The 14283-nt window shown below is 40.0% G+C and overlaps 3 protein-coding genes across 6 annotated transcripts in view; 2 read left to right on the forward strand and 1 right to left on the reverse strand.

The window, feature by feature from the left end:
• Positions 1-318: 318 nt before the first annotated feature.
• On the reverse strand, positions 319-2767 carry yipf6 (Yip1 domain family, member 6). The gene is made up of 2 exons (XM_033643496.2): positions 2232-2767; positions 319-679 (listed from the first exon to the last, which is right to left on the reverse strand). The coding sequence occupies exons 1-2, from the start codon at positions 2571-2573 to the stop codon at positions 338-340; spliced, it is 684 nt and encodes a 227-aa protein (XP_033499387.1). The 5' UTR covers positions 2574-2767; the 3' UTR covers positions 319-337.
• A 1166-nt stretch (positions 2768-3933) lies between these two features.
• Positions 3934-9217, forward strand: snapc1b (small nuclear RNA activating complex, polypeptide 1b). Its single transcript, XM_033642233.2, has 10 exons — positions 3934-4240; positions 4708-4864; positions 4947-5087; positions 5694-5798; positions 5887-6042; positions 6221-6280; positions 6984-7046; positions 7141-7279; positions 8331-8402; positions 8679-9217. Exons 1-10 carry the CDS (start codon positions 4080-4082, stop codon positions 8711-8713), a joined length of 1089 nt encoding a protein of 362 aa, XP_033498124.2. The 5' UTR covers positions 3934-4079; the 3' UTR covers positions 8714-9217.
• A 1480-nt stretch (positions 9218-10697) lies between these two features.
• Positions 10698-14283, forward strand: part of syt16 (synaptotagmin XVI) — a 56786-nt gene continuing 53200 nt past the window's right edge. For 2 of the 4 annotated variants that reach the window (XM_078175268.1, XM_078175269.1), the window contains exon 1: positions 10698-10835. In XM_078175268.1, the coding sequence (XP_078031394.1) occupies positions 10823-10835 (13 nt within the window). In that variant the 5' untranslated portion in view covers positions 10698-10822. The remainder of the gene's footprint in view (positions 10836-14283) is intronic. The other 2 variants (XM_033641921.2, XM_033641922.2) reach the window with 1 other exon arrangement.

Consider the following 14283-nt stretch of genomic DNA (forward strand, 5'->3'; position numbering starts at 1 on the left):
TTCATAGAGCATTTCTATATACAAGCCTATGGACTTTATATTTACACAGGTCGTACATGTGAACATATTCATCAGCTTTTTAACTCTCCACCTGCTGCACAGCGTCCGCTGGACCCCTCTGTGTCTGAGTGAGAGCTTCGCCTGAAAGGAATTATTTTGTTGTCCCGGGAGTCTAAATGCTTTATCAGAGGCCCAGAAACACTCACAGTCACTTCAGTAGTCATTCGTCTTCGTCCCAAGGCAGATACCGGTGTTTGTTTGAGTTCTTTCACTCCACAAAAACCTCCCTCGTCTTTGTCCGTTTAACAAACACTTCCCTTTTTGATTTTTCCTACTGTCACGGTGAGAACGTCAGGATCATCCAACTGATCACGAAGTAGAAGAGGAACACTGGGTACACAACAAGCGCCTTGCGGTTGGGCGGCTGGCTGTCGGCGAGGAAGGCCGTGGAGGCGAAGGTGGACCAGCCGAAGGACACCGTCACCACCACCAGCCGCACGGCGAAGCTGACCGTCCCCGAGCCGCCGACCAGGACGATCCGGCACACGGCCATGGCCACTGTCAGAGGCATGATGCAGTATCCTAACACACACAGGCTCTGGAAGAAGGAGATGGTGCCGCCCAGGAGTTTGGAGTTGAGGGTGATGATGATGGAGCCGAACCAGACGATGACGAAGACCTGGATGAAATTTTGATACGTTAGTGAGGAGTCAGAAGAAAGACTTATTGCTTTATATCAGGGCTGCACAGTTCATTGAAATATTATTGGAATTGCAATGTGGCCAAATGGCAGGAGCTGCAATTTTTTGATCTATTTTATTCTTGTCTTTTTGCACTGTCTGCGCCGTGGGCAGAGTGAAACGTTGTTTAGATTCTCTGTGTGTCTGCTACATAACTGTAGAATTGACAATACTGTCTCTTGAATCTTGAATTTAAAGATGGCACCTTTGGCTTCATTAACTTGTGATTGTGAAGAAAGTTTTATTTTTCTCCATATTTTTAGTTTAGTTTAGTTGTTTTCCAATTCATACAACTCAAATACACACAAGAAAATAGTAACAATAGGTTTTGCTGAGCTAAAGCTGTAGACTGACGCCTTAGCTTATTGCACCTACCCTTTTTACATTAATTGTTTTGTACTGTTCTCTTTAGATTTATACAGTGAGGGGCACCCGGTGGCTTAGTGGATAGAGCAAGCGCTCCATTTGTGGAGGCAATATCCTTGCCGCAGCTGCTGCAGGCTCGATTCCAGCCTGCAGCTGTTTGCCACATGTCATCCTCCCTCTCTTCCCCTTTCATGAATAAAATGTCCTATTTAATAGGCAAAAAGCCAAAAATCAATGAATACATAAGAAACAAGCACAAATTTCAAATCTGTTAAAAGTTTTCCATATTTGTTGTTCCTTTTCAAAACCATTCCACAAATTATGTTCTTCGACAGTCTCCCATTTTCTTCTAATCTAATTTGGACATTTAATTGTCCTTGCAAGGCACTAATTGTCAAAATAATTACTAAAGAAACAGACCTTGGTTGCAGCCTTATGCAGGACCCACATGTGTTGATATTAGTGGTGCTAATTCCCTGTTCAAATTTGCAACTAATTAAATTACAAGACAAACACTGCCAGTGAATCTGTTGCTCGTGGAACAGTCACCAACGTTATTATAACTTTACCAGTTGGTTTAGCAGTGTTGCCCAACAGTAGTTTATATACAGCATAAAGTAATTCAAATTAGCTTTTTAAATTAGCCTGATGAGCGTTAAGATCTAGCATCACGTTAGGTTCATAGTTTGTTGATAGACTTTTAAGGTGCAGTGTGTATGATTAGTGGCATCTAGTGGTGAGGTTGTAGACTGCAATCAACTTCAACTTCTCCCAATTATGTAGGAGAACTATGGTGGCCAACATAAAATAGCAAAATAGTGAATGGCCCTATTTAAAGCTAGTGTTTGGTTTGTCCACTCTGGGCTACTGTAGAAACAATATGGCAGACTCTCTGTAAGAGGACCCACTCCTTATGTAGATATGAACGGCTCATTTTAAAGAAAATAAAAACACAATTATTCTTATTTTCAGGTGATTATTAATTTATGAAAACATAGTTATGAATTTTATATTCTATTTCTGCCAATATACCCCCCTAAATCCTACACACTGGATATTTACTGTAAGTTGAACTTTTAGAGTATAATACCAAATATAGAATTAATAAATAGTGTCAATAAGTACCTCAGCAAACTGCGGTCCCCCCTGGTAGTCGCTGTCGGCCGCGCCGCCCTGCAGCAGCAGAGCCAGCGTCACGCAGAGCAGCAGTGGGCCCCACAGGTCCCAGTCCCGCAGCAGAGCCGTGCTCCGCTTCGGGTACAGGACGTGGATGAACTTGTTCCCGACCGCACGCAGGTCCCGCAGGATGGTCTCCTTCACGGGCTCGTCCAGCGTGGAGAACTCATCGTCCCGGCTGGCGGGGGAGCCGACGGGCACGGAAATGTCCCCCTCCACCGGGATGTCCTCCGAGATGGAGACATCTGACAGCCCTGCGAACGGTCTGCTGGCCTCCTCCGCTGCCGCCATTTTCACTTGACAGTTTTCAGTGTCTTAACGACGACCGTTAGTTATCCCGGAAATTTAGACGACACCAGTAGAGCCCATTTAATAAATATTAAAACAAGACAGAGACTAGAACAACAAATGTTCCTCTAAATCAGTGAATTTAGTTCTAGTTGATCCAGTTAGTTCAGCTGGTGGAGAACAGACTGCAGCTCCACGTCAGCTGAGGATTGTTTACTTCCGCAGGACGTTCGCACGCACATCCGGTTGGTGCGTCCAGGGATACCTCCTGAACACGGAAACTATACACTTACATAGTTTCCATGATCTTGAACGTGAGTTTTATGCAATTAATACAATATACAATAACTTTACATGACGAATGATAAATTAATTGTTGTATTAGTATCAATAAATAATAGATTAGAAAATTATTAGATAATAATTGTAGATATTCATAAGGGGTGGTGGTGGTGCATGATTAAATTATCAATTACAGGTGCATTGAAATAGTCATCCAATTTAACAATAATCGGTTTAGTCCTAATATTATGAAACATTTCAGTTTGACAACAGATGTTTATTATTATTAGTAGTAGTATTTCAAAGATCAGTTATCGATCGGTTATCAGGTCAGTCTCCTGTACATGAAATTGTTTCTTTGGGATTAATAGTTCCTATGGTATCGTCAATACATCTTAACACAACAACAAATATATGTTTGCTTATATAGTCATGATTTTACTGACATTATACTAAGCTAAACTTTGGACATACATGTACAAGCCTCAATATTACAGTTACTTCTGTCATTTTAAACAATAATTAGTTGTGGGGGTTACTTATAATAATTTTCAGGACACCTGAAATATTTTTTTCATTCTGAAGAAATCTCCTCTTTGGGATTGATATAGTCCTGTCTCATGTTATGATATCTTTAATACAATTGTATAAAACAACAAATAAATGTCAAATGTAAAATAAATAGCTGAGGTTTTTGGGGTTTTCTGTTGTATAATGTAGCAGTGTTGTATAGTATTGTTTTAATAGCATTTTAAATGTATGTATGATTGTATGAAGTGTATGATGTGTGGTGTGTATGAGTATATATTAAAAGGTTAATGGGCGCTAACTTTCAGAACTACTACACTACTACAGCTAACTAACATTCAGAATAATAAGGTTGATATTAAGGTGCAGTCCAAACAAAGCTGAAAGGTGTTATTTCAGGTGTAATATATGGGTGTAAATGAACAATATACAAATGTATTACAGATTTCAATCACCTTTTATTATTTTTTTAATTGAAATTTGTGGGGCAGAGCTGCTTCGCCACGGTCCATGAAGGCATCACGAAAGTCATGGCGAATACGTCGCATACTGATGACGCACTAAACCGTCGACACTCGTTCAGTCGTGTGTTTACATTATGGACATGTCCCCAGTTGTGTTTGTAGCTCAGTAAGAGCAGTTTTCGGGTTGAAACTTTGTTAAAATTAATCGTTAATGATTAAGTAAATAATTTTCAAAATGTCACCGGCCAGAAGACACGGCAGTGAGATGGATTTCTGCCGGAAACAGGTGAAGTCAGACTGTGAGGAGCTGCTGAGACGCTTCCAGAAAACTGAGTCTGTTCGCTTCGAGATTTTCTCCAGAATATGGAGGGAAATGAAGTTCTCACAGATATTCTAGTAAGTTAACCCTTAAAAATACCACTTTACTGTCAGCCACAATGTTATTTATTATGTGATACAAGCAGTGGTGGACAGTAACGAAGTACATTTACTGAAGTACTGCAATTAAGAGTTTGAGTACTCCCATTGTATGCTACTTTATATTTCCACTCCACTACTTTACATCTCACGGGGGAATATTGTACTCTTCACTGCTGCACTGTATTCATCCAGGAGCTATAGTTATTTTGCACATTCAGAATAAAAATACAAAATATAAATAAATCAGAACCAGAATCAGCTTCATTGATCAGTTATTGTCACGTATCAGGAATATGACCCTTATTTTTTGTTGCTCTCAAGTCAACAAAGCTGAGACAAGGGCAAAACAAGCATTTAACTACTGTGTACAGATATAAATAAATGGCAGATCGTCATGTTTTTTTTTAACTGAACAGTGCATGTCACATGTCATTGTTCTGCAGTGGGACTATGACACATGAGAAGCGAGCGTTCAGTCGTCTGATTCTGGACACCGTCTGCAGCTACTTCCTGCCTCCATTCAGCTTCCAGATTAGAGTGGGAGGACTCTACCTGCTGTACAGCCTGTATCAGTGTCAGACTGCCATGCCCTCTGAGCAGGTCAGGAACACAACATATGTCAGTCATACATTTACTAAAGTCCTACTTGAAATTAAAGTTCTTGTTATGTCTCTGGCTGCAGATCCGTCTGGCGCTGAAGGACTGGGAGCATGTGAAGAAGTTTGAGAAAGACGCTGTGGACGCTCAGCACCTGGACGTCGTTTACATCCTTAAACAGCTGATGTCCCTCAAAGCTTTCAACTTCACCGCCATGCCCACTCTGGTGAGCTGCCTTAAAAAGTGCCGCAGTTGTAGAAAGTGGAAGAAATGTGGGGCAGAGAGCTGAAATGTCTGCTGCAGCTGTTGAACTTGAGATTTAAGATGAAAATGATGTCCCATAACTATGAATATTTCAACTCAGTGTAGTGTTTCTGAATGTTGTGGTGTTGTACTGCATAAAAAGAAAAGGTTGGAGTGTTTCAGCTGTACCCTACAGAGTTGCAGCAGGACGCACTTCCAACCGAAAATGTCTGACAAAAACTAAACTAATCAGAAATATATAAGGTCTTTGAAAGAGACGAGCACCAGCAACCTGGAGGTTGAGGTGATGCAGAAGCATGAGGATTCATGTCATTTCAAGCCAGTTTATAATTCAAGTGTACTTCATGATAAAAGGTCAGCATACAAATGTACCTTTGGAAATACAGCTCAGCTAATCGACCATTTTGTGCTGTTAGACTCTTGTGAATTAGAAATAAAAGACAGGCATGGCTGACTCATAAAATCATTCTAAGAAATTATTTTAGTTTTGGTGCCTACTATCTTGCAAACTCACATATTCCACTCTCTCTTCCTCCTACTTCTCCTTTGTCTCTTCCTCTCCTGCCAGCTTGCTTTCGGAAGGAAGAGAAAGTTGGAGAAGGCGGTGCTGTGCGAGGAGTTCATGGAGCGACCGTCTCGTCCACAGGAGCTGATCAACATGGAGCTGCTAGAGGTGGGCGGAGAACTGTTAGTTGTCTCTGACATTTAAAAAGTAGATTATTAAAGGTATTTAATGGTGTGTTGTGTTTGTCTTCTTGCAGGAATTGTCCAACATTAATGAACTCTATGGGAAGCTGAAGACTTCTGTCTGTTTGATGACAGAGCAGCCGAACTCCTCCCTCAGCCTGATTCGTAAAGACCTCGTCCCTCAGCTACAAAGCACTGTGATGGAATTTTACAAGTGGCAGCAAAGGAGGGTGAGACTTTCTGCAGGTGTTCGTTAAAAACAATTTGTGCTTTAATGTTGTGAAATATTTACGGTAATAAACTTCTCCCAGTTTGTCAACTGCAAGACATAATGTGGTTATTTAAGTGCTTTTGAGTTGTCTTTTTTCCACTGTTGATGTGATGAGATCATGTGTCTTTTCTTGTCAGGATTGTCCTGATGAAGATGAAGGTGAAGACAGCGGTGAGGGAACATCATCTCAGAAGGAGGTGAGTTATACTACATTAAACTTTACTGCAGGGTTTGAGGGGCCGTACACATGCCGCGTTTTTTGTGCCCTCAAATGCACTGTTTGCAATGTAGATATGAGGCGTGCTCAAGAGTGACGCAGTTGTGGGCGCAATGGCTGTTTCCTGAGATAAACAGAGTTTAACTTTTGGAACACAGCAGCACGCACCTCATGTCATGTGACAAGGAAAAACCAATCAGAGCCGACAGATATCTTTCCCTTCTTCTGTCAGTGATGAATATGGAAAAGAAGTTGATCATCAGTCAGAGCTTTACATCTGTCCCATGGGCAATATTTTTGACATAATACACACTTACAAAACGACGCCTGGAAGAAGATCAGCTCTGTCCTCAGGATTTCTAGAAAGTAGGCTGTGACAGGGTGCTGGTTATGGTCACTTAGCAACCTCAAACAACCTGCTTCATGCCTTTAAAAGTTGGCACAGAAAAGACACAAGAGTCACACACAGCGCCTGACCTTGCGTTTTCCATGTGCTTAAAGACGCAGCATGCGTACGGCCCCTAAAGCATCACTGGTGCACCTCGTGTCTCCTGCGGGACATTAAATACTCAAACTGAAGAGAAGTACATAAAGTCTCTCAGCTTTTTCCATTTCTAAAGCTGTAATGATTACTCTGTCTAGACGGCAGTGCAGTTGACTGACTTCCTGTTTTGTGTCCTCAGTGCACCAAAAGAGCCGAGCTCCTCGCATCCATCAAATCAAAGGCATTCAAAGAGGCAACAGAGGTTTGTGTCTCAATTTGTTTTTATTGGTATTTTCTTTGAATATGTAACCAGTGAACATTCCCGTTGGACATATATGTACACACTTGTGTCTCAGGTCTCCAAGTCACGGCGTCATCGTCAAGTGGAGGTGGATGTCACGAATAACGAGGCCGGGCCCTCCAACTCATCAGGTTCCTCCAAAGCAGTGAAACCATCACTTAAAGCCAGAACCGACCAGAAAGTACATGTCTCAGGTAAATCCTTCTACGACCTTCATTTAAATTCAAACTCACAGTAGAAGAAAATTTGATGGGTCGAGTTTTGTTTTTTATATCTGTAAATCATCTGGGATTTTATTTACCCCCCATCTTGCGCTGAAAGGACAAAGATTCAAAGAGAGATAAAAGGAAAAGATGAAAGGAGAGAGGACTTGAGGGAAAACAAGTTTTTAGTGAAATGAGACGAGATAAGATGAAACTTCATCATCCCGAGGGAAATTACTGTGCAGCAGTCTCAAGCCAAAATATATACAACACAAAAACAGTGTAGATCATAAGATATAAGCAGGTCAGAGGCAGGGATCTCTCTGGGCAGGGTTAAAGCTTTGGAAGTAAAGTGTAAGGGAACATGGTTAATACAGAATGTTCATGATTATGTCCATAATTACTGTCCTTTTACATCCTATCAAACTTAAAGCCACTGACTAATTGATGCACTCGCCTGACCTAACCAACAGCTGCTCATCAGGTGAACACAAGGAGTCCACTTCTTCTTCTTTGATGCATAATTTATTCATCACTGCTGTAGTGTTCAATGAAACACTTGAGACATCATGAATCTGTGTCCATAAACCAGTCAAAGGTACAAATTAACATAACATTTAGCAGCGTACACCTCACTTGACATGGCTTGGTGTTGCGGTCAAAAAACTATGTGTGCTCCCCCGTCTAGCAACACCTGTCCCTGTATTGACAGACACCCATGACAATACAGTGACCCCTACAGGACAAACTAGCATCCCACACACATTTTACACAGGGGATGGCTCCTATAACCATAATAAGGCTGGACAGTTACCACAACCAGCACTGTTACTTTTCCTTGAAGTGCTTCAACGTGACAAAACAGACTGCATCTTATTACCTTCTTTTATTACTGTTATAAAGATGGACGTCATGACAGCTCCCCAAAAGTGAAGCCGAAACACCTTGACAAGCTGAGGGGGATCTTTGTTCCGTTTCTTGTTTTTGTATCTTGAATGTTTTTTGCTGAAATCCTGACATACTGATTCTTCCCTCTCGCCAGGTGAGCTGTTGAAAGAAGCCACAACAGCAACCAGTATTAGCCGTCTCAGCACTGTGGACTTTGGTCCTGAAGGTACACATCTTATAAACTGTTACTCCTTTACACTCCCTGTGTTAGTGTGCACAGTGTCTCTGCTCTTGTTCCTGAGAGGTTCACTGTGGTTTCCTAACATGCTACATTTGCGCGCTTGTGGACCTTGAACGTTCGTATTTGGCAATAAAACATTTACCAGGATGAATTTTTCTGAGCTCACATGGAGTTTTCAAACAACACAGTAATCTTATTTTGTGATGTTAACACACTGATTAACGTGCTTGTCTCCTTTTCTGATTTTTTTCCTTCATTCAGAAAAAGCAAAACCAAAAAGAAGATTCAAGTGGTGATGATGACATCACAGGAGTCAACGTGCTTCCTGACTGGAGCTGATGCTACGTAGATTTTGAAGTTTGTTTCAAAATGTTGATATGATTTGGTGCTGTAAAGACTTTTTTATGATCTTTTATTACACCCAAACGTCTCTGTTAAAGAAAGAATATTGTCCTGCATGACATCTGTTCTTAAATGCAGCTTGGATGCTTTGTAAAATGTGACCACCTTGACAAACTCATCAAAGCTGAAGACATTTAGTTTTCTTTTTGCAGTTTTACAGCCATCGCTTGTTGAAAATGGACTCTGTACCTGCCAGATACATTTTTACCCTTTGCCTTTTACAGTGCAGGCAGCGTTCATTGTGTCTATACACAAAATTTAGGTAAATGACTGTAAACATTTTCCTCATAACATTCATCTCTGTGCAGCTTCTTCTGTGTAAAACTTAAAACCGAATTTCTGCAGTTATTGTTTCTGGTATGTAAATATTTTATAAATCTCTTTTTTTTTATAGTTGCTATTTTTGTCCCGTCTCTTTTCTTGCGTGACGTCTGATTCAGACTAAATAATTTGTGGAGATGTCATATTGAAGCCAAAGAATGTGGACGTCTTTTTATGGTCTGGAGCTGTCTTTCACTCTCTTTGTAAGTGAAGCAAAATCTCCATATTAACCTAGCTTTATCGCTTCACTTCGGACATTTTGTGTTTCCATCTACTTTTAACAGTAATTCACTGTCTCTGTGTTTTATGATTTTAGTTCTTATTTTCACTTGCATTTGCTTTTAGACAATATGACACATTAATTGCCTTCTGGACACCTATCTCTGCACCTCTGCTCCTCCAGCAATGCAAAACAGCACTGTGAGGAGCAGACAGACGGCTAAGGAAACCCAGGTGGTGCAGAAGAAGAGATGTACAGCAAGTATATTTCTACAGGAAACATTAACAAATAACACTTAATAAAAATAACTCAAACAGATAAAATTCACAAATACTCAACAGACATTTTAAATGATAAATACAATTTACAAATATAGTTAAGCAACAAGAAATGATTAAGTGCACTTTAAACTCTGTTGCGCCTGCACTGTCCATATTTACGCCTTCTATGTCCCAACTGTTGGAGAACTACGGTGGCCGAAGCAGAACTTCGAATGGCCCTGATCTGGAGCCAGAGTTTGATTTGTCCATTCTGAGCTACTGTAGAAACAAAATGGCGGAACGGCTCATTTTAAGATAATGAAAAACAACCAATCTTATTTTCAGGCGATAATATACGTTTGAGAACGTATTTGTGAATGTTATATGTTTGAATTTTTACTGCTCAGACATTTTGATAGTATGTTCAACTTGCCTTGTTTTTAAATTTGTTGTTCAGTCAGTGGGGAAAAAAAAGCTAAACGTTAGCGGACTTGTTAAGCTGTTTTTAGTCTCTATGACTGAATTTAGCTAACGTTACTTCTTATATTGGGATAATTTACCAAAGTGTTAGTTAGTTATAAGAAATGTATTTTATTTATGAGTAACAGCGGTGGGAGTTAAGTGTCGTTAGCTAAGTACTGAAGTCTTTCTATCTTTTGATTTTAGCCATTTTCTTTGCCATTTGCCATTAAACATTCATGCTGTTCATTTTTACATAATAAAAAATGCCAACAAGTAGTAGACAAGTCAGACGTAGTAAGCAACTAAATTTTTAAGTAATATGTGGTGTTATTATTTATTTTTTGTTTTTGTAGGGCATTAGCCGTAGCTGTAGCCGTTAGCTAGCTACTGAGGGATATTAGCACAGTTCAAGGACCACAGACTGTGTGGGTGAAAGGTAAAATTTATCCTATTCTTTTCTAAATAGGATCAATATGACTGAATGGTTTCGACAATTTAGGGCACAATTTAACATTAAAATAACAATAAGGTTGCGGTTTGAATTAGCTATTTATTAAATGAGATGGATAGGCCTCTAAGTCCATATTTCCCACAGTCCCTGAAGGCGTCACCGTTCACCGCTGTGTGGATGCAGATCTTTGCGGCTCTGGAGGATGAGGAGCGGCGGGGATGCTGCTGCCTCTGCTCCGCCGATCACACACTCGGTCCCGCTGGTAGTCTGAGGGGAAACAGTCGCAGCCATGGCCTCGGACAGTAAGTACCACCGTCTTTTCACCGTGTGTCCGTTTCTAATGCTGATTCCCCCCCTTGTGTCAGTGCCGGGGGATGGATGCTGTTTTTAGGCTCTCCCCTCTGGTTTCTTTTTGGGGTTTGGCTGACTGATAGCGACGAAATGCGCAGGCCAATTTAATCTCTTTTTCCTAATACTATCGTTTTCTTCATTTTATCCATATTATTGATATTTTAAGGCCTTTATCAGCCTCTAGACAAAGAAATAATTATGATATTCCTTCAGTATTCCTGAAGGTGTACTCACTGGAGAGTTGATAGTTGCCTCATCATGGCCACTTCACGGAAGCCTATTTTTGTACCTCCTGTTCAAAATTTTAAGATTCCGGATTGCAGTTAAACCCAGTGATCATGCTAACATTGTATCATTTGAATACAATTTGTACGGAGCTGTTTTCTAATACAGGCCTTGCACAAAGCCTGTGGTGTCTTTTACTGCGTTTATTAATATTACTGCTAATATGCAGGCCTAATATTCCTGTCATGTTGCTGCAGGGGCTTCACAGTCCTGCTGTGATATTGCACTTTGCATAAGATGTAATATTCGAAGTGTAGGTATAATTTTAAGATCATTTACTCAAGTATTTCCTTTGAATTTATACTTTTACTCCATTGCATTTCAGAGAAAAATATTGTCCTTTTCACCACATTTATTTGACAAATAGAGTCACTGTTGTTACTCTGCAGGTGGACTTTAAGAATATTTTGCATTGTTGCTGGTTAAACTAGCCATTAATATATAAAATAGATTAAAAAAAATAAGCTCCACCTGGACTGACACCTGGCTGCAACATTTAAATGGCTGCTTAACTCATAATATAATAATGTTAAAACAATGATGTACATAAACTACTGTGTTTAAGAGCTATTAATTGCACCTCTATTAGGAGTGACAGATTTGTGCCCAGTCTTTTTCCTCAAAGAACCCCTTTTCGTCATAGAGTAAACTGATGACCCCTGACTAAGTGTGGATATTTCATATTATATTCAATGCTTATTAATAACAGTACAGAATAACTGATACAGTTAACCCAAAAACTGAGCGCAATGACTGCAGGAAGTTCATGTAAAACGTGCAATTTGGATGAATTTTGAGCAGTATTTCCTGTGAATATGACATCAGAGATAAATTTTCCTTTTATTTTTAGAAACTTTTTATACGACTCTATCTGTAGTGTGTGTGTGTGTGTGTGTGTGTGTGTGTGTGTATATATATATATATTAGCAGTCATACATACTTAAAAGGCTTATTTATTTTTTTACAAATTTAGTGTTTTCTTCTCCCTGATGCTTGGCCACTCTTCTATAAGTTGTTGCAACTGGAAACTTTTGTAATGCAGGATGAGGCTGTTTAGCAGAGTGAAGAATCTCTACATGTAGCTTCTGTGTAGGTCTTCATTGTGCCCTTATCCTGTGAGATTTTTTTGTGTTTATATTGAATAATAATGTAGTTCATTTCACATACATCATGGAAATGCTAAGATATAGGCTGACTGTATATTTTTTTTAAAAGATTTCTTTCACCCCTTAAAATCAAGACCAAGAAGGCTGTGTGACCCCCTAGTGAAGCTTTGGCAACCCCTAGTGGGGTCAGCCTGACTTGACATTACTGATAACATTAACAATGGCTCTGTTTCATTCAAACTGAAGCAGCTAAATAGAATTCAGCCATCGTAAATTTTGTTATTTCCTCCTGTGTTTTTCATACTGTAACACGTATACCTGTCTTCCTTTCAAAAGACCTATGGCCAAAATTAAAAGAGCAAAACCTGAGATTTGCTGACTTTCAGTCTTTAATATTCATTGTCATAACCTGGCTCCCAGGCCATGACACATGCGGGAAGGGACAGAGTGGGTGGTGTTAAATCAAAAAGTATTTATTATAGCAAAGCAAACAACTAAAAACAACTACATATGGAGTATGGCTAATCAGTAAGTCAGCGATGTAGATGTGAGTGAGTGAAAAATAGTGTAGTATAAGGCCAGAATGCGCAGACGCTGGAGGGGAAGAGTCCAAGTTGGGAGAGAGAACGAGCTTTAATTCTCCAGAGGTACTCAGCCCAGGTGCTCCAAATCAGCTGCTGCACTCCTGTGATGCCTTCACGATCAAAGGGGAAAAACAATTACTGGTGAAAGACAAACTCAGCAGCTCATGGGCTGTCACATCATCAAGTTCCTACATTTCCTTTAATGAAACTTAGGAGTATCTTTAATTAGATTCTCTCTGGCTGATGTTTCAAACCCCACACCTCCAGTTTGTAACACAGGTTTTCTGTTAAGAAAATTTATAGTGTCCAAATCTTGTGCTGCGTTCCAGTCAGGGTTAGATGGATTTTCCCAAGTTTACAAGCAGGGTTTCTGACTTTGAGTGGCGTTTCGTTTTAGTTTTTCTAGTAGGGGGTTGGAAATTTTGAAGTAAGATCCTGAAAATGGTCAAGGTGTCCTTTTTAAATTGTAAGTTTTTAGTGGGAGTACGTGTTTGGGAAGTACTGAGCGAGCATACGACTGAATAAATGAGTCTTGGATTATACTGCAGGAGTTGTGTGAGAGTTTGTTGTTAAAGGCGATTTCCATTAACTTAAGTTCATAAAGAATCTTCATCTTTGGATTCTTTGTTCACTGTGGCTATGTGAGAAGCTTTCTTCATGAATTAAACATAATGCAGGGTGAGTAATTGAAAGACAAATAATCATGCTGTGGGTGAAGTATTCCTTGTCACTGGGACATTAGCAAAATAACTGGAAACTGTGATAAATCAATCATTAAAATAATCCACCAAGAAAATTTCATACACAGTTGAATATGGCTCATAATATCAACGTGTACACATAACCTCCTAACCTGCTCCCCTCTGCGGGTGTGACAAGTGTTGTTGAGATGCAAAGCAGCATCAAAGAGCTCCTCAGTGTGCTCCATTAAGCAGTAGGGAGCAGTCAGCCATGTGTGTCACGCTGTTTGTGGTTATTGTGGCCTAGTTACAGACTGCTTCGATATCTAATTCATGGCTCAGAGAGAGGACGGCGCTCTCAATAGAGACTCGTGAGTATATAATGCTGCTGTCTGGTCTGTGTGATTAGCTGTGTCAGGAAATAGAAACCGCCTTGAAATCCATGTTTGTTCCTGTTTATTTGAAGACTGGGGACCATTGACAGGAAACCAGACATCTTGCCACTTTCCCCTTTTTCCGCAGGCTGGTTGGAGTCACATAAAGATTTCTCAGAGGGAAAGATATTTAAATTGGTTGAGTTGAAATTATAGTGGGTGAAGTTAATCATCTGCAATTAAAATCCACTGTACACTACCTGCTCAGCGGGAAAGACAGCACAGAGACAAGCTGGGGAACATTGTGGAGCATTACGCAGCTAAAGAAACACATATTATTTCTCAGGAGTTGGTAGAAACCAAAAACTAA

This window comes from Epinephelus lanceolatus, chromosome 15, assembly GCF_041903045.1.
Source record: "Epinephelus lanceolatus isolate andai-2023 chromosome 15, ASM4190304v1, whole genome shotgun sequence".
NCBI lineage: Eukaryota > Metazoa > Chordata > Actinopteri > Perciformes > Serranidae > Epinephelus > Epinephelus lanceolatus.